The sequence below is a fragment of the Psittacula echo genome (genome assembly GCF_963264785.1).
Source record: "Psittacula echo genome assembly, chromosome: 2".
Classification (NCBI taxonomy): domain Eukaryota; kingdom Metazoa; phylum Chordata; class Aves; order Psittaciformes; family Psittacidae; genus Psittacula; species Psittacula echo.
The window spans coordinates 39,466,725-39,487,437 of NC_137737.1; the positions used below are offsets into that span (position 1 = coordinate 39,466,725).

The 20,713-nt window shown below is 37.7% G+C and overlaps 1 protein-coding gene across 6 annotated transcripts; it reads left to right on the forward strand.

Annotated features, from left to right (window-relative positions):
- The first annotated feature begins 724 nt into the window (after positions 1-724).
- ARL5B (ARF like GTPase 5B) lies at positions 725-19,352 on the forward strand. Of its 6 annotated transcripts, none has more exons than XM_080611243.1 (7): positions 725-928; positions 6,017-6,160; positions 8,905-8,965; positions 10,766-10,913; positions 13,649-13,732; positions 15,188-15,339; positions 17,351-19,352. In XM_080611243.1, the coding sequence occupies exons 4-7, from the start codon at positions 10,770-10,772 to the stop codon at positions 17,397-17,399; spliced, it is 429 nt and encodes a 142-aa protein (XP_080467369.1). In that variant the 5' UTR covers positions 725-928; positions 6,017-6,160; positions 8,905-8,965; positions 10,766-10,769; the 3' UTR covers positions 17,400-19,352. The 6 variants fall into 6 exon arrangements, with proteins under 6 accessions (XP_080467369.1, XP_080467372.1, XP_080467368.1 ...); XM_080611246.1 differs by having other exon boundaries at positions 6,073-6,160; XM_080611244.1 differs by lacking the exon at positions 725-928 and adding an exon at positions 1,174-1,462.
- The last annotated feature ends 1,361 nt before the right edge of the window (positions 19,353-20,713 follow it).

Below are 20,713 nucleotides of genomic sequence, written 5' to 3' on the forward strand. Positions count from 1 at the left end.
TTTGGTTTTATATTCTCTCCCCTTGTTGTTTCCCTTATTATTACTAATAGTATTATATTGTACTTTAATTATTAAACTGTTCTTATCTCAACCCCTTCCGTTTACATTCTTTCGATTCTCCTCCCCATCCCGGCCGGGGACGGTAAGAAAAACGGAAGAGGGGTGTGAGCGAACGGCTGCGTGGTGCCGAGTTACCGGCTGGGCTTCAAACCACGACATGTTGATTTTGTAGTTTTGTTTGGGGGGTTTTGTTGGTGTCCTCCCGCCCCCAGCGTATTAAAACAGGCTACTTCCACCCCTCCGGTGTGTTAAGTGCTCCAGTACAGCACTGAAAACCACATCGCTATTTTTAAATGCTTTGCAGGAAAGTATCGAATGCCTTGAAAACAGCAGGTCCTTCCCAGCCGCAACGAAGACCGCCCCCACCCGGGCGGGGAACACGGTGACGTTAGAAAAGACGCTCCCGCTCCAGGGCCAAACACCGCTGCGGAGCCGCTTCTACCCGGGCGGGGGACAAACTATAACCCACAACACCCTTCCCGGGCGCAGAGTTCCTAATCCCCCGGTCTCACCACCAGCCCGGGGGAAACCCCGCCCTTCCACGCTATCCCTATCCACCCTCTCGCTGAGGCCACACGTCGTGGGTATACGTGATGACGCACAAAGTGACGCGCTGCCACAGCCGTGTAGGCGTTAGGGCTGTCCTTTGCGCCGTGAGGCCGTTGGCCGGGGCGGGGCGGTGCCGTTGTATGCCCGGCCCCCTGCCCCCCCTCCCGGCAGCTGCCCCGGGGCCGCTGCGGGCTGCGTCCGCTCGAAGGGTGTCTACCACCACCACCACCGCCTGGCTGATCCCGGGGGCTCAGGGGGAAGCCGAGGCCAGGCATGGGCCTGATCTTCGCCAAGCTGTGGAGTCTCTTCGGTAGCCAAGGTGGGCGCGGGGGTCCGAGCTAGCCACGGGGAGGTGGGGCGGCCAGCGCTCCGCTGAGGAGGGCGAGAGGAGCCCGCGGGGCTGAGAGGGCCTCGGGCAGCCCTCGGGAGTTGGGGATCTGCTCCGGCCTCCGGGTTTCCCCTGAAGACGTGCCCGGGCAAAAGTTGGGCTTCTCTTTGTGCGGCGCCTTGAGCACTGGTTCCGCGGCGCCTCATGCTCGGAGTCGCTTTGTTTCTCTCATTCAGGAGGTCCCCTCCTCCGTCTTCTCTCTGGCGGCTCCTAATACTTCGTTTAGCTGGGGCAGCTCTTCAGGCGGTGTGCTGCTGAGTTCGCAGAGTGGTGAATGCTGCCTCTCAGGCATGTTTTTTTCACCGTTGTAGCGTCTGACGCTTTGATGTACGATGAAGGTCTTGTTGGTGTTTGCAGACCCTCCGTTTTGAAGTCGGGATATACTGTTAAAATCATGCTACATCTACCTTTAGTATTAAAAAAAAAAAAAAAAAAACACGCCAGACTTGTGTTGGGGCCTTTGAGGTAAAGATGTGTTTGTGTTTTGGCAAAGATGCTAGTTAAACATGGTTACTGACCCGTGAAAATCACTTCTGAAGCCACGAATAAAGAGGTCGTAAGGGGATAGCTTTCCGTTCTATCCCACCTAGTGCACCCAGCCCCACAGTAGTGACTCATACTCTAATCCAGAGTTCTAAACTTGTGGCTGCCGCCACTGCTCAGATAGTTATTATCAAAATCCAAGGTTGTTTTATCTGTTGTTTATTTTAATGATTCTTGTTTACCTAGCCTTCTTTGGTTAGAAAATAAAATAGTCGAGTTATTGTTTGTATCATTTTTCATTGAGGCCCTGAGTTTGAAAGAGGCAAACTGCTGTTAATGTTACTGCTCTCTCATCAGGTTTCCAAGTGCACGCCTTATTCCCACCTTAAAGTTACTCAAAACGCAGTTGAGTTTTTTTGTGCAGCACTCTGTTGCCAATAAAATTTTGCAAGTTTTGGGAAGCAGGTACACCTGGTGACTCTTTAATAGTTTAATAGTCATTATATATGGACATAACTTATTCTAATCCTATAAATACAAGAGCAAAGCCTCAGTGTGCGTACATGTTAACAGCTGTGTATCAAACAATCTTTCATGGAATGGGAGTGGGAGGGAGATCCAGACCATTTATCTTTCCCCCACATGTAACATCGAAGCACATCATTCCTGAAGTCTTCCGAGAGAGTCTTCTGAGTTTGTTGCTGTTGTTGATTTGAAGATTCTAACTTTTCTTAACTGGAAAGCCTATTTGGTAAGATTCAAGGTTTCTCCTATTCACTAGAAGACTGTTAAGTATTGTCTTGGGTTTTGTCAAATACTACAATCTAAAACTTCTGAGAAGGACAGAGAAGAGACGTCTATAAGCAGGAAAGTGATCAGGAGATAACTTCTGGTGGCTTGTAATGTTGATCTGTATAGTACTTTATGATGTCACTGTTTACCTTCAGGAAGGAAGGAAGAGGAGCAGTTTCATGTTTTTGTTAAATTACATTGATTTCATTTCATTAATGGAAAACATATTGTCTGTATATAAACTGTATATTAATTCCTGAAAGAAAAATTAATTTTCACGCATTTAGAATGTTAATGAAATTAGTATCACAGTTAGGATATTAAGATGAGGCAGTACCATGAAATGCTTACCATTTGGCTTTTATTCCAGTGAGAGGCTTCTGAGGTGTATTGTGATCTTCTTTTTTTTTCTTCAGTTTGGTTTGTTAGGGGTTTTTTTGCCCTCTCATGACCATAGAGAAGAAAGCGTGTTTTCATGGCTAAAATTGAAATTCCATCCTAGAAAATTTAACCTTAAATTTTTGACCCATGTAGTAGGAAATTATTCTCTAATTACTTGCCTATTTTTCTCTAAATAATATTATTAGTAATAATAAAGGATAGTAATTGCTGAGTTGGATTTGCTTGCTCTTCTACTTATATCAAATCCAGACAATTTCTTGGAGAATTCATAGGATGTCCCATGAAACTTCTTGTTGGGCAGACTAGTGCAGTAGCTCACACAATGATTTTGACTATATAGAGGGAATATTTCAAAGCTGCAAACAGACCCTGATATGTATGGAGCATAGCATGAGTTCATTGTGGCTAATGTAGGTTATGCTGATAGTCTGAAGCATTTGATACTGGCAAAATGAAAGGTTAAACAAAGCAAAGATTTAGAAAGTGCCATCTGCCTTCCATCAAGTAGAGCATGGGGGAGGAGGTGTGCCAAACTATAGAAAATACAGAACAGGAAATCCTTGGCATTTCACTCAAGTATTAATTGCTTTGCTTTGCATAAATGTGAATAATACCTGAGCTGAAAATGCCGAATCTGAAAGGTATTTGATGGTAATGTCTGGACAAAGTTCAAGACGTATCTACTGGTGAGCCAAAACTGTTAACTCACAGGGAGAAGTGTTGGTAGCTTTCTGAAAAATGCACATCTTGAGATAACTAACATCTTAAAATAGGCCCTGTTTTTTTCTATGCCTTCAAAGTTCAGTGCAGTTAGAGTAAATATGCGATGTACAGAAAATTGTTCTTTCAGAGTGCCTTCAGCCTTGCAGAAAAACCTTGTAATGAAAGTACCTTAGATCCTACTGAAGCACTGAATGTAATTTTATTAATTTGCACATCATCATTACTACTCTTGCAATTTGATTCTCTTACCATCCTTTCCAATGGTAAGGATGAAGGACTGGAAAAGGGAGGTCAAGAAACTTGACCTAGTCTGTTTCTAAAAACATTCCCTGTTAAGTGTCTGCTGGCTGATGTTATCTGTTGACCTCTTGAAGCATTTGTATTCAATTGTTTTAGCCCTATGGCTTGGGTGGCATCTTCGTGTTTCTTCCAGGGAGTTGAATCTGTCTGTTGTTGTGTTTCAACTCTTTGTACGTGCAGCAGAAATTGTTGCAGTTGTTTCCGCCCATTTTGATTATGGTTAGCCGATTTTGGCAAACCCAGACTGGCTTATGGTGGAAAATGGAATGGTTAAAATAGCATGTGGCTTTGAGCTGTAACAGTGTCATTTAAGCTGCTGAACCCAGGACAAACAGGAGCTTTTAGAAGGGGAAATCCTTTAGCTCTTTCTCCTGCTCCCCTGGCAGAATGCACTGCTTTTCTATTGCAGTCTACCATGTACTCTCCAGATCTAGTGTGTGGGATTATGGAACAAGAAAAGCTTCAGTGCAGAACAGTTTAAGGAAATTGGGTGATGCCTCTGTTGATCTGTGAGTCAATGACTGATGAAAGAGAGGAAGGCTAACAGGCCCTCCTCTGAGCACAGTTCATCGGGGAGTAGTATCTGTTTACTTCTGTGGATTTTTTTTCTGTGGTGCTGGTGGTAGTGGTCAAAACTCTTCCAGGGCCTTACTTAATCTTCTTGGTTTCTCTTCTCTGTACCTTTCCGTCCAGAGATTAAATCCTGGGAGAAGGAGGACACTAAGCTTTTCCACGTCTTTCAACTCTCTCAATATACATTGTCTCTTTAATCAAGTAATTATTGAACAGTGCAAACTGAAATAGAGATACTTTATTTATAAGAGAAATAGTTGGCTTTAAAATAGACCTTTGCCTTTTTTCTAGGTGACTTACTGATGGCTTCCTCTTTTTCTTTATTTTTGAAACTGACAAAAAAATTGCCCAGTGGTTTGTTGGTGGTTTTTTTTCTTTTTTTCATTTAAAATACTGTACTCTGCAGCTATTTAAAGTCTAGTTATAAGTTCAGATTGAAGTTATACTTATTTTTAAATAACTTGTGAAAGTATGTTTAAAAGAAGACTTAAAAAATGACTTGCTTAAGCTATGATTCAGTACTCAAATGGCAGTCTTCTAAGCAATGTGTAGTAATACAAATAAATGGTAGAGTAACTAACTTACTGCCTGTGTTAACACATAGCTGAATAAAGCTTATTTGAGTTATCATTCCATCAATACTGTCAAGATTTCTCTTAATGCTTTTAATAAAACTGTAAGGTAAAACCAGAAGTAAATGTCCGCAACCTTGATAAAGGCAACTCTGACAATTGTCAATACCTTATTCCTTTGTGTTTGTGTGTGTTTGTGTTGCTAAATAGGGTTCTTAGAGAAGTTCTCAGATCTTTTTAATTTTTTTAATGTTAGCTTTTCACAGTCTTTTAGGTCCTCTGAATAAATACTGTGGGTGTTAAAAAACTGCTGTAAGAAAAATAATGGTAAGCTCCAAGTCAGGAAGATTGAACTTCTGTAACTCCACAGTTTAGTTAACTTAGGCTTGCTGACAGTTACCAGTATGTACCATCAGGGTAGCAGACACCATTATTTAGGAAACCAAATGGATTTTGGTTCCAGTGACTACTAAGCACTGTTGATAGTTTCTCTACTTTCTTGTACTCAAGTCTGGAAATGCAAGACATGTTTCAGCATTTTTTGTGTTTAAAAGAAGACTCTAAAGTAGCTTGTAGTTTGCAGAATGAATCCCTGTATGGAAATGTCTTTGAACTTAAGTAAAATGCTATTCCTCCTGCCTCCTCTTTAGCAAGCTTCTATCTGCATTGTGTCTTCAGCCCTGAAGCCTCCAAGATTGTTGTTCTTCGGAACTAGATGTGGGGTTTCACAGCCCGAAAACCCTCTCCAGTATTCATTTCTTCTTTCAGATATGTTGGAAGAGCTTTGCTCCGCATTAATTTGGATTTTTATTTTTAATTTTTGCAAATTAGAGGAAAGGGCAAAATTGTGAGAATTGGATCTTCAGTTTCGGGTCCTTTTACCACAGAGAAATATAGACAAGTGAAGAAAAGAGCCTGTTATGTCTTCCTTCTAATATCTGCAAGATCATCTTTGCTGTCCTATTATTTTGTAATACTAGGCAGCCAGGAATTTTCTTTAAAAATACTATTTTTATTTTTTTTTTATTTGTTTTTAGCAGTCTGCCAGGAATGGTTGATATTACAGAATTCTTTGGATTCTTTTAAACAGTAGTCTAATGCTGTCTTTTTTCCCCCTGCGTATGCCTGCTTTTTCTACTTATTTTTTTCCCCTCTTTCTACCTGATTTATAAAGACTCTGCTCTTCTGCTCTGGCAACTCTGTTACGGATTTTCTTCTTCCTTTGCCAAGAACATGGTGGACTGGGAAGATATTCATGAATACAACCCAAACTGAGTTTGAATACCAGCCAATGAAAGGGAGAAACTTGGGTTAGTCTGTAAGTACAGAAAATAAATATGAGCATAAATCATTGCCTATGGTTTGCTCCATTGTCGTTTCTCTTTAATGTAGTGTCTATCTTCTACTAGTTGTTCTTGTAAACAAGTACTTGTCTTGCTAAAGTTTTGTTCTTAGTTTGTCAGTTTTTAAGTTCACGTTTTTCCTCTAATGCACATATACAAGTAAAAATTCTGTAATCTAACCAAACTAGACAGAAATTCAGCTTTTGGATATGTTTGTAAGTGAAGAGGTTTCCATTACCATAGATGACAGTTCTGAAAGCAGCTGCTATTAATTAAAGGTGGAAACTGCTATTTGTATGAGATACCAATGCTTTCATCTAATTATTTCAGTCCCCAAATCAACATTAATTAACACTTTGACTGTTTCTTGTTTGTGCTTATTCAGTTGTTGTATAAAATACTACCTGACTATGGAGTAACACACATGGCTGTGTCTTTTTTTTCCCAATTAGTGTTGAACCGCTCACTCTTCAGTGGCTTTCAAAAAGTCATCTTGATGGAGATTATTTTTTTTTCCCCATCACCTTAAGAAGCTTGATACTGTTTCATCCAATGCTTTTCTCATTCATTCCTAAGTAGGACCCTGTATTCTGATGTGAAGGTGGAAAAGAGCAATGTAATACCTGTTCAGAATTCCTTTTCTTCCGTGAAAATAACTCAAATGGAATGTTGCAGAAGTAGTGTCATCTTCTTCCAGGCAATAGTTGACAACATGGCTGTTTTGAAAACAACAGAAGGGCAGTTCTGTGTTTGAACTTTGAAAACCTTTTAAACTTAGGTGACTTTGAACAAGAAATGGACAGTCTAGCTATGTGGTATGGTTTATTAGAGTTAGAAGCAGAGAGGATGTCATGCCATTTATTTATTGGGAAGGTTATGCATTACTGATGCTGCTTCTTATGTACTAAAAGTACTACTTAAGGCCAGGAAAAGTTCTTGGCTTAGAACGTGTTGTTACGATGCAGTAGTAGGGGGACTGATAAAAGGAAATGTATTTCAACATTTGTTAAGGCCACATCACATAGCAAAAATTCTAAAAGTTCTAAGCAAGAGATTGTTTCATTAAAATCACTTTCAGTATGAAAAGACTTAGGTTATTACATATAAGTAGACGTAAAAAATAAACAAAACCAAAAAGCCCTCTCCCACCCACCCCCCCGCCACCCCCAAAAACAACCTCACAACAAAACAAACCACTATGATTCTTCCTTAGACCACCCACTTGCAGGCAAAACCCCACCAATTTTATATTTATGATAGCTCCTTTGACCTTTTAGTAATTTGTTCCTAAGTCTTATAGGTTGAATGTGGTATTTTAGAGGACGTCTTTAAGCTTTGAACCATGTTATGCTTTGAAATAAGTGCCCTAGAATTTTAAATATTACCCCTTTAAAAAGGAGCCTCTTCACGTACTTTTTATGCAGGTTTTACTTCTAGTATGTATTTGTAAATGCTCTCAAATGATTTGCCTTTTTGTCAGTAGGTGGATCAGTATCTTCTAACTTCATCCATGTATCAAAAGAAACACCATTCTAATTAGCTGTGCTTCTGTATTTGAAATTCTAAGAAGGATTAACTAGAGAAGCATATAAGTTCTGAGGGATTTTGTTGGTTTTGGTTTTGTTTCCCCTGTGCCTGGAAGAATAACATTGCAGTAGTTAGAAGATCACTATTGTATAAGCTGGACTTTAGAGCAGATTGACAGAGGTGATCTTTCACTTCTGCTCAGCAACAGTGAGTAATCTCATGGAGTAGTGTGTCCAGTTCCAAGCTCCTCAGTACAAGAGAGATGGGCATACCGGAGAGAGTCCAGTGATAGGCCACAGGCTGATTAATGGACTGGAGCATCTTACGAGAAAAGGCTGAGAGACCTCAGACAATTTATTTAGCTTTGAGAAGAGAAGGCTTAGGGGTGCAAAGAGAACAGAGCCACTCTTCTCAGTGATGGCCAGTGACAGGACCAGAGGCAGTGGGCACAAACTGAAACACAGGAGGTTCCCTCTGACCACCAGAAAACATGTTTTTACTACGAGGGTGCCTGAACACTGTCACAGGTTTCCCAGAGGGGTTGTAGAGTCTCCGTTCTTGCAGACGCTTGAAAGCCATCCGCTGATGGTCCTTGGTGACTGGCTCTAGGTGCACCTGGTTGAGCAAGGGGCTTGGACCAGATGACCTCCAGAAGTGGCTTCCAGCCTCAGCCATTCTGTCATTCTGTGACTTTCAGTTTAGAAATTGTAACACTGGAATTTGTGATCTACTCAAAATACAGCTTCCTCTTAGATTTTACAGTGTGGATGATGGTGGTCCCTTAAGATGTGGCTCTTACTGAGCTTTAAAAGTTAGCCTTATATTTTGTGCAGTCTTTGGATGTTTGATGATGTCCTGAGGATGATACACTGCTATGACTTACATTTTTTCATTGTACTTTTCTTTCTAAAATGAGGTATTTTTAACAAAGCAATTGTATTATAACTGTTCCTTTATGAAGACTTCCAGTACTGACTTTCCCTGGAACTGTAGCATCGAGAGAGGATGAGGCTTTGGGAATTACACACACACACCCCCCCCGCTGAAGTTACCAATATTCTGTGTAAGCTATTGAAATAAAACAAGCAAGCAGTTGTTTTCTTCAGTAAGGAAAAAAGGAAAGTTGATTAACCAGAATTATAACTGTAGCTGTTTCCATTAATTTCTTCTTGTCTTTTTTGTGTATATACAGAGCACAAAGTAATCATAGTGGGACTTGATAATGCTGGAAAGACTACTATTCTTTACCAGTTGTAAGTACATGAACTATTCTGTTCTTTCTATTTACATTTTAATGTTTGTCACTGATTAATCATTGGTAATTCAGCGTTGCAACCTGATGAAATCTCTAGGGTTCTAGATCACAGTTTGTACATTAATAATATTATTTCTAAACAGAATAAGTATTTAAAGGATAAGTGAAGGAACTACAGTGTTTTAGAATGGAACTGTAAATTGAACAGCAGAATCATTCATACAAGCACAAAGTGGACTGTAAATTCTTTGGCCGTTAAAGCCTATCTTTATTTGTAAGAATAGAAATAATCCTTCTACCAAGAACTGCGGAGAATAAAATCATAGAATAGTTAGGGTTGGAAAGCATCTTAAGATAATCTTGTTCCAACCCACCTGCCATGGGCAGGGACACCTCACACTAAACCGTGTCACCCAAGGCTCTGTCCAGCCTGGCCTGGAACACTGCCAGGGATGGAGCATTCACAACTTCCCTGGGCAGCCCATTCCAGTGCCTCACCACCCTTACAGTGAAGAACTTCTTCCTTATATCCTATTTAAACTTCCCCTGTTTAAGTTTTAAACCATTCCCCCTTGTCCTATCCCTACAGTCCCTAGCAAAGAGTCCCTCCCCAGCATCCTTATAGGCCACTTTCAGATACTGGAAGGCTGCTATGAGATCTCCATGCAGCCTTCTCTTCTCCAGGCTGTACAGCCCCAACTTTATCAGCCTGTCTTCATACGGGAGGTGCTCCAGTCCCCTGATCATCCTCGTGGCCCTCCTCTGGACTTGTTCCAACCGTTCCATGTCCTTTTTATATTGAGGACACCAGAACTGCACACAGTACTCCAAGTGAGGTCTCACAAAAGAAGAAAATTATTTTTAAGTTACTGGAAATTCTAGCCATTCTGCAGAAAATCCCTAAATGCTTCCAGTGTCTCCTGATTCCAGTGTCTGACATTTGTGGTGAAAGATTCCTCAGAATAGTATTTCATCTTGCCAAGCTCCTACCTTAAGCATTTTCAGTAGCATTGTTGCACCCAAATCTTGCCAGCGTTACAATATGTGTGATAAATTTAAGAATATTGGCAGGAACATAATTACTGTTGTAATTGTGGAAAAAGAGGAGGGTGTAGCAAAGTTCGTATGCATATATTTGCATATGAAAGCAGCAGAGAATGTTTTTAAGAAAAACTCTTTTCTAAGCACTTTTGTCAGAGCTTAAAGGCCGAATAAAGACATTTTTAGCAGTGTAAACAAACAGTCCTTTGGAAATTTTTTTTAATACTGAATTACAAAGTTGACTGCTCTAATAAAATTACATTCTGATTTATATTTTGCTAAATTTAATGTTCCCCTCCTTTGGCAACTTTAGCATAGCAGCTATTACGTTGAAACAAGTGCATTTTAAGTATCAGTTAAAGAGCGTCCTTTAAAAAGAGGACATCTCCTAAAATGCAGATGATTATCCATTTGTTATAAGCCTTTTTTATGTGCTTATTTTTCATTGCTGATGTCTTCAAGCATGTCTACAGTCTCTGCTGCAAAAGCACGCTAGAAATTGCCAACCACAGTTTTCAGTCCAAATTCAGATTGAACTGATCTTTTTACTGAAGAACTGCTCTTGAATATTTGCTTTATTTCTATAAAAAAAAATGATTTATAGCCTCTTGAGATATGTGTAGTTTTTTTATCTCTTTTTATCTGTCAAAGTTACATACATTTACTTTTTTCTATAACAAATTTGTTGTAACTAAGTTGTGACAAGCCTTGTGAATTTTACTGGCGGGTCTTTATCATGTGATATTTTCTCCTTTAGCTTAATGAATGAAGTGGTTCATACTTCTCCAACAATAGGAAGCAATGTAGAAGAAATAGTGGTGAAAAACACTCATTTTTTAATGTGGGATATTGGAGGACAAGAATCATTACGGTCATCGTGGAATACTTATTATTCAAACACAGAGGTATGAGAAGCTACTCCACAAATACAATAAGTTTATTTGAAAGTATATTTATTTGTTAGGAATTTTGGTAAATTTCTATAAAGATTTCAGCTGTAATGTTTTTAAATCTTTTTGAGGAAGAATAAACCCAAAAAGTGTAAGGTGTGTCTGGTTTGCAGCAAATTTTCTGGTAATATTTGAAGTATTTGATGTGTATACTTTACAGTAACATTGTTTGATCTGACAATCAAATTATATCAAAATCCATTTCAGATCAAACAGGTTTTTTTGCATGTTTTTCAAGTAAATTGAAAAGTTTTGCCATATACCTTGCAAATTTGGTGTTGATTTGCAGTGTGTAATTTAATTTCTGTACATCTAGTCTGAAATATTTTTGAGGTTAACAGTTGTTAAGGATGAGAAATGAAGCTTATTCTAAGCAGCAGTATTTAAAAGTTCATCAGCTTGTGGCTTTTATCCAAAGGATAAAGGGAAGTCAGTACTGTGCAGTACTCACGAGGTACTGGTAAAGCTGCCGTTGCTGGAAAGGTTATAAGTAGAACTCAGCAACACTTGTCCTTTGGAGGATTGCTTTTTATGCCAGCCTTCTTGATGCCAAAAGGTTATCAACACAACATACACATAAATCTCTGTACCCTCACACTGAGACTTCTACACTGATGTAAAAACTTCTAGACTTCACTTCTTATGACCTCTGCTAAAAGCAGGTCTCTTATACATGTTGCTCATTATATAATCATTCTGTCCTCCTGTAAAGTGAGGTTTTCTGTCCTGTGTCCCATTTTGAGAGAGGGGAGATGAGCGATCCAGCCCAGATGTTCAGAAACTTTTTGCCTACTGAAAGCCTGGCGATGACATCTCAACCTTTATCTCTAATATTTTAAACTTATTTTTATCTATACAAGTATGGCCACATCTAAGACACATGCATACTCATGAGGGTGAAGAGACTTCTGCCAGCAGTATCTGGTACAATAAGTTCCTGACACTTGTCCATTTCTTTATTTTGGAACTTGGGGAGATGCATGTAGTAGGATTTTAGGGGTTTTTTTGATCCTTTTTTTCTTTGTCATATCCTGTCTAGTAAGTGTTTGAAATCCAGTGCTTTCTAGCACTTGGAAAGAACTTTCCCTTTCACTTAGAAGCTTTGTCTGTTGGAAACAGCTGAGGAAGAAAAGCTGTCTGTTTGGTATGCTAATCCTAGCCTCCCCAATATGAATAATTCCTTTATTGTTGTTCCTCATCTGCTTAAGACGTCTCAGAGCCAGAGCAGCATTAAATTGACTTTATTTTTCATACTTTGTGGTCATTTTCAATGGGTAATGAATCGCCTTAGTTTTATAAAGCTAAGTGATTTGGAGCATCTTTTTTGGTACTATCTCTCTTTTCTCTCTTTCCTTATCTGTAAACTGAAACAATCTAAAAAAAAACTTTGCAGTAATGTAAAAATCCCACAAATAAGCTTTTCAGTGCAAACCCATCCTAACTAGTTTCAACTTGATAAGGCTAATTCCACATTCTGTTTTAAGAATTGGATCGTATTCTTACAGAAAGGATGCTGAGACAGGCTTACATACACGGGATTTGAGGGACAAGGAAATGAGAGGAATGTCATCTCCTTTGGTTCCTCTCCAAAGTAGCACGTGTTAACTGTATTTATTTATTTATTTATTTATTTATTTATTTAATAGTATCTGTATAATTTTCATCAGAATGTGCTTTATCTCCCTACTTACTGTTCTTACCTATGATGCTGTTAGTGTTGCTTGGAGTACACTCAGCAGGGCAAGCCTTGAACAGTGATCAGTTGCAATGGTTTGTGTACAAATACTATTGTGTAATGTTTACAATCATGTCGATTTCCTCTCCAGTTTAAGGCTATAAAATAGAAGATCTAAAACAGGGGATAGAAAGAGTGGGGTAAAAAAGTGGTTTTCATACCAATGAGAATCGCTTTCCATGGGACACTTGCTGGACCAGACCTAGCAGTGTCTCAGGATTCACAAGTAAACGGCCATGAGAATCACATGCCTAGCAGGAGCAATAAGGGTAAAATCACTGCTGTAGCCATCTCCAAGTGCCTAGGTGGAAGACTGCAATGTTGTAAGTGAGAGGCCAACTTGCACTGGCCTTTCGCAAAAGTTAAGGTCTTGTGCACCATAATGCTAAACCCTACAGGTTCATAGCTTTCTGAGGTCTACTTTGAAGTAACATTTCTTAAGCCTGCGTGTAACATGATGCTGAATTGTTAAAAATGCTTGTTTAAGAACAGAGAATTTCAATTTCAGTTTCCTAGCTTTCTGAGTATGCAGGTAGTAGTGGACAGTAATAGCTGCTTTCACTGATCACTGTGTAGCAAGTTTGTCATCCACATTTTAAATGTAATCCACCATGTGTAGGTGCTTTTGGTACCCATGTTACTATTATCTTAGGATGTAGGGCCTGAAAATCCACCAAGAAGATTTAACCATGGTATGAGAATGTAGACCTTAATAGCAGTGCTGAAATATACAAGCACAATTTTATTTTTTTTTTCCAAAACTATAGTTTTCATGTATGATTTCCAAGACTCTAGCAAGAGACTGTAACAATAATGTTCTTGTTCTGTTTCCTAGTGTGCTCTGAAAGTCTCACTCTGTTACGTAGGAAGACTTGTGGTTAGCGGGCTCTTGAAAATATGCTTTCTGTAATTTACACTTTGTACTTACATATTGTACTATTCTTTTTTCTCCTAGTTCATCATTCTTGTTGTTGACAGCATTGATAGAGAGCGACTTTCTATAACAAAAGAAGAACTTTATAGAATGCTGGCTCATGAGGTATGGTGGGGAGTTGGGCTAATAGTTCCATTGTGAAAATCAGATAACATTACATGCTTCTTATGTTAACAAAAATTATACTGTCACAAAAAACTTTCTGAGCCTAGCGTGTTGGTCTCATTTTAAAACCATATAAATTATAAATAAAGAGGGACATTATTATGAAGCACTCTTCTAATAGGGCTTGCGTGATTGTAATCATGCTTGATTTACAAGTCGAACTTGTAAAATATCTTGAATTTCATATTAATATAACTGGGCATTACTGTTCACCACACCCTCTCATCTTTTATTTAAATGGTTAAAATTTTAAGAAACTGTTTATTTGCAGTGGGTAACCTGATTGCTGATCTTAGAAAATGAGCAATTCAGTTTCTTTCTTGTTTGTTTTAATCCTGTTCCTTAAAATTAAGGAGCATATATAATACTATGCGTAAATTAGTTTCAGTTCAGTTCTCTTCTGAGTTATTTTGCTTGTAGTTTTATTATTATGTGTTGTATTGAGGACTGTCCAACACTGGGCCAACTCCCTTAAACATCCTAAAATAATTTTTACATTGGATTAACTAAAGTACATTAAAGCCTTCTGTGATGACTCTCAAGCTAAATTAGGGGGTTTAAGTCTAAATAATTTCCTTCATTTTTTGAAGGAAGATTATTTAATGCAATGCAAGTAATTCTGTTGAGCTCATTTCTCGGAGAGATTTTCATTGAATGCGTTTTTACTTCTAGAGTTAATGTAGGTTGGGTCTGGTAGAAAGGAGCAAATACATGACCAAAAAGGGGGAAAATATGACTTCTTGCGGAGAAGTTTTCCCATGTAGTTTATTAGTTTCCATGTAGTTTCTTTATGTTATGTGCTCTTAAGAGATTGTAATATCTTGAAAACAGTTGGGAGGCCTAGACTGGACTACTTGTAGGAGTGAATTTTCAACTGTGGACCATAAAGGTTTGATGGTTGGTGGTTTGGGTTTTTTTGGTTTTGTTTTTCTCCTGATGAAGAAATAGTCTTAAAATGTAATTAAGTATGTTGGACACTTCTAATTAGAACTGTTGTTTTCCTGATTATTGCATTTGTTTACCCTTCTGCACTCCTAAAGCCATATATCCCAGTTCCTATCTTATTACTGTGTGGAATCTTTTATTTCTGTACAGAAGCAAACCAACTTTTTGTTAGTTTCTGTTTCCACTGAAGCTGCTGCAGCATTATTAGAGCTCCCTTTTTGTGACAATAGGATAAAACTTCCAAGAATGTAGGTGGGTTTCTTAAATTATTATTGTTTTAACCACTACAGAACTTGTTTAATGAAGTTGAAAGTAATTTCAAGGGAATGATAACTGGCAGGCTTTTCCATTTGACTAGTATCTAATGTAGATTTTGGAATGTTCTTCCAGTGATAATTATGCTGGCTGGCTGATTTGATACCTATTATGCATACTTTAAATTACTTCTAGGATTTACGGAAAGCTGCAGTTCTCATCTTTGCGAACAAGCAGGACATGAAAGGTTGCATGACAGCTGCTGAGATATCTACATACCTCACCCTCAGCTCCATAAAGGATCACCCATGGCACATTCAGTCCTGTTGTGCTTTGACAGGAGAAGGGTAAATGCTTACTGCTTAATGTAGTAATACATGGTAAATGGAATACTGATTTAGAAGCCTGTTGATACCAATGTGGATTTCCTGAAAGAATATGTTTTCTGATCTTTGCAGTCAGAGGAGCATTTTGAATTTTTCTTTTCTTTAATGAATCTTGTGTTTTGTTTTTTTTTTTTTCATAGATCAAACCAAATTTGTATGAAGGTCTTTCAGCTTATTCTTAAAAAAACAAAACAAACCAGTCGGTAACAATAAAAACAAACCACAAAACCAAAGTCAAACAACACAGCACTCACCCCAGTCCCCCATCCCCCAAATATGTAGCTGTTGGCATAGTTGTTTACTCTCTGTGTGCTACCTTCTCATTCATTCTGTGTGTCTTTGCTTAAAGAAATAAGCTACTGTCTTCTTCCTTTACATTCTGATCTACCATAAGCTTCTAAGGTGGAGGGGTTGGTGTGGATATGTTTGTGTTTCTTCTTGGTTGATTGGTTTTTGATAAGCATTCAAACAGAATTTTGATGAAAAGGTACATAGGTCTGGCATAACCCCAAATTATTACAAATATTAAAGCTTTTACTTGTATCTGATTGATGTAGCTAATTTTTAAATTTTTGTACCTTATGACAGCAATTACTAAAATGGAAGGCTGAGCTTTCCTTAGATCCTTTGCCTGTAAAGATCAAAAAGCATTTTTGAATGTCTGTAACAAGTTGGGTAGTGTCTTGCTTTCATAGTTTGAAGTGTGCTAATTTTTCATCTTAATTCTTAAAGGAGTCTTCTCATGCGCAATAGTTTTTTCAGCTGTTGCATGACCTTTACAATAACGTGGTCTTGTGATATCTAAAGCAGTGAATAAACTGAGTATTTGGGAAGTGAGAGCATCTTCCTCACTTCCAGCATGCAGTATTTTCTAATATAAGAAATGTCTTGTAGAGTGGTTAGTAGTGTTCACTTTCTTAGGGTGGGATATGTTCGTAAGAATAAATTGGTGGCAGGGGAGAGGGTTATTTAGTCTTTGGATTGTATTGATTCATTTTAAGAGTTAACTTTGCTTTCTTCCTACTCGTTTTGCTAAAGGTGCTTTTGAGTATTTAGTGTATATAATACCTTAGATTTATCTTCAAACAAGTTGGCATTTGGAAGAAGGTAGAAATTAACAAATAAGAATTTTGGTTTAGGAACATTGGCCGTATTAGGCTGCTGCTTTCTTATTAGGCAGAAAAAAAAGCAAGTCAATAATTGGAATACTTACACTGTGACAGTAGTGAGACCTACTCGTATAACAATTTTTAGAGTTAAATTGCTGAGCTGAATCTTCCTTCGGAAGATCTGGCAGGCGTCTAGGGAGATTAGCTCCATGTGAGTGGAGCTAGCCACCTTGGATAGCTAAGTCTTGAATTACTTTACAAAAGTAAAGCTTAAAGGTAGCATAAACTAGGTAACTAGATCTCTAGTAAATTAAAGGAAAGTCTGTCTTCTGAAATTGAGGACTTCTAAATAAATACAAATTGAGTGAGTAGGCAGATTAAATTTCGTGCAATTTTGGTGCTGGATATAAATATTTTTAATTTTGTAATGGGATTTTGTAGTTCTTGGTGCACTGCCTTTTCATGAATCAATTCAGTCTGGGTAACCTGTCCTTTGTCTTTTAGTATTAGTCTGTAAAGGTCTTGCCTTTGAGTTAGCAGTCTTCCATGGGAAACCTGTGGAAAAACTTAATTGGTTCCATGTATTTATGACGAAGCATATAAAGAATAGTGTCTTTTAGATTTACAAAGGGAAAAAAAATGGAATGCCGAGCTTCAATAAAATAGCATGCTTGACCACCTTCTTGTGGTTAAAACCTAAGTAGACTTAGTTTGAAACAGTTTATTTTGCTCAGGTTTCAATCCCAATTCTAGCTATTTTTATTTATTTTAAGTAGATGTTTTTTAAGCATAAAAACAAGTAGGAAATACTTTAAAGATGTTGGAATAGAACCAGTACCAATATAACATCTCTTGCCTTCCAGATTATGCCAAGGTTTGGAGTGGATGACTTCCCGTATTGGAGTGAGATAGCTGCTTTTCCTACACTTCCACCCCTTAATCCTCAAAAAAACAAGAGACTTCTATTTATCCTGTGAACATGTACATTTTTCTGTACTTCTGGCTGCTGAAGCAGTGACCATGTTTAATTTATATCAGCCAAACCCCAGGCTGTACTTGAATCAAGTGCAGTTGAACTGAAATGCAAAGTATTTTCTTAACTTTTTTTTAGCACACTAATCTTCAACTGGATGATCATATGTGAATCTGGTTTTAAGCATTGAAATTCCTCTGAATATGTATTCTAACTTTTTCAATGATACCTTTTTAAACTCTGTTTTGTCATTGTCAATATTTCACACTTCCTGTTTCTAAATAGTTTATATAACTGACTAACATAAATGAGCGCAGTTTGTTTAATATCAAAAAAGTAGCAAGTAGGTTGACTTTACTCTGGCATAGCTTTAGCCTCTGAGGATAACCATATCTCCAACTGGGCTTCCTGGAACATTAGCAGAGTTCTAGCCAGCACAGGAGTAAATAGTTGTTCAACATTTAAAAAATTGCATTCATGAGTTAGTTATAGTTAATATTGTGGTGGCTTTTAACCTGGTATGTAATTGAACTTCTGCCTCAAAAGAAATCTATTTCATTCTTAGTTTCTGTGGTAGATAGATCTAAGATATTATTCTTTTACTTGAAAATACATCTCTACAGTGGTTAAAAATTTGTTAATAAGTGCTGGTTTAGTCATTTAGAACTTGAATATCTTTTTTAAAGTAAACTTCTTGATAATTACATTTGGAATCATGGCAGCCAGTGTTATGTATAGACTTACTGTTACCTGTTAAAATTTTTAAATACTGTATACATGAGCCTTCCTCACCTTTTCGTGAGAGTGCTGTTTCCTAAATGAATGCAAAATTAAAAGGGAAGCCAGATTTATAAACAGGACAGAGTTACGGTGCTATATCTGGAGACTTTAGAGCAAAGCTAATATTGATGCTTATTTACCTACTGTCAAATATGTCAAATATGTTTTCAGATTCTGTTGCCAAGAAAATATTTTGCCTTAAGTTTTGTTTTCAGTTTTATTTGCTGGAGCAGAGAACCTTTGATGGTGTTCAAATTAGATTCATTCACCTGAAATTTAGAAACTGAAAGTTGAAAAGGGAGAGAGCTTCCATTTGAAAAAACAGGTGGTGAAAGATTGGACCTGGTAACTCTTAAATCAATTTGAAGAGGATGAATGAGGAAGTTAGATCTGTAAAGGGAATCTTAAGCTGTGGATGAAGTTAATTGAGAACATTAAGCGCCAAAAAAACCCTTACCATCAAATCTGAGAAAAAACAAATAACCCCACAAAACAATAGTGGACATAAAATAGTGAAATCCCATCAGCAGTCAGGTATCTATCCTATATAAATGCTTGACAGACTTTCCAAAAGCACCATTCTGCACTTTGCATGCCTAAACCCCACATGGAGTCTAGTTACTAGAACCATTTTGCTAATTGATTGTAGGCCTGTAATGACAAAATGTTTTTGTTGTAAATCTTCTTTTGATAATTCAAGCAGACTGAGTTTTCTTTTATAAAATTTTATGGTGTGTAAATTTCAATTTGCTTTCATTTTTATTTGAACAAAGCTTAATGAAATTTTTAAAGTTGTCCTAAGTGTTAAAGCAAAGACTTTGAATACATGTGGAAACAGTGATTGATTGAATGAAGTTGTATATTAATGTTGATTAGCAAAAATCACATTTAAGAGAGAGACTATGTTGAGTGTCAAAGTCAGTGCTCAGAAAATAGATCAGTTAAAAGTATTTCTTAAAGAAGAGAGGAATGCAAGGCAAGGGTAAAATGTGATACTAAAAGTTCTTGCTCTGATATTCATGCTAACAACTGTTCTAATGTGTGAAAATAAGATTTCTTGTTGTTAGGGAAGCAAATGATAAATGAAAAAATAAAATGATGCTGTGAATGAGGTTTCTTGTTTGGTGACTTAATTTTGGTTTGTAATTCAAATTTATTTTTAGGTTTATGTAATTCAGAATGTAGTCTGGAATATTGTAAAAAGCACTGTCTGGGTGTATGGCCCTCTGATTGTTTGGGGGGAAAAAAAAGGCATGATTTTGTATTTAATAAAAAGTACAGCCTCTCACCTGAGGTAATACATCTGACTTTGATTAGGAGGAAATGGTCATGATGCATCTCTTGCATAGGGATATACCTCCTGAAAAACTTTAGATAAAGTTGCCTTTCTGAAACCATACTTTTGATCACATTTAAAAAGCAAACCCAGAAAACTCACATCTTTGTTGGCTTTAGTTTCCTAAGATAATGGGAATAAAAGCATATATTAAATGAAGAGAAAACTTTGTAGATACAATCCAACAAAATAATGGAATTTTGGGTAGCTCAGAACTTTTGTAAGACTAGATGGATGTCACTGCAAATAGTTAAATTTGACATAAAACTACTTTCTTCTCAGGAAGCTGAAGCTGGAGTATGTCAGCTTCTATAGGCGCAGAAGTTCTCCTTGGATGAAGGTGACTTCTTTGTAGTTTGCTTCATTAAGTGCAAGGTTCAATCTGAAAGGTCCTGAATATGTATGGTGTAGTTTTTCCACAGTTAATAAGTCTGTTCATGGCAGTTTGCTTAAAGGGTGTACCTTATGTTAGTCTTTTGTCTAAAGATGCTGACAGAGGCATGTGAGGTACTGGACAGAAAAAAAAGGTGGTCATACACTATAGGTTTTGCTATGGAAGCTACGTTTTCCTCATACAGCTCTCTTGCTAAATTCAATTTCATTTCACTGTTGTGTTTTTTTTTGGTTTTTTTTGGTTTTTTGGTTTTTTGGTTTTTTTTTTTTGTTTGTTTGTTTTTTTGTTTTTTGTTTTTTTGTTTTTTGTTTTTTTTTTGAAGCACAGCTTAAGAACCTTCTCTCAGTTTGTCTGTATTCATGTTTACCCTCTAGACCTTGGCTGTTTCCATTTCCAGGACACTGCTGGCATCTTAATCTGAGGATCTAAAGAGTCTCCTAGCTGGATGTTCTGCAGAACCTGAAAAACAGTTTCTGGTACAGGGGCACAGTTTTCCCAAAGTTTAGCAAGGGAGGCTGTCATAACACTTAAGATCCATGTCACAGCTTCCTCCAATGCTTATTGGCACTTAACAGTTTTCTAGTTTGGATCTTTGCAAACTTTCTGTATCAAATGTAGGTCTTGCTCTTCACCACTGGGGTTTTTGTTCTGAAGTGTGTGCTCTTATCCTGATCTTGCAGGAGACCTTCCTTTTTTTTCTGTGAATAACTATTTTCATAAATACAGTATTGAGAGACTTTTTT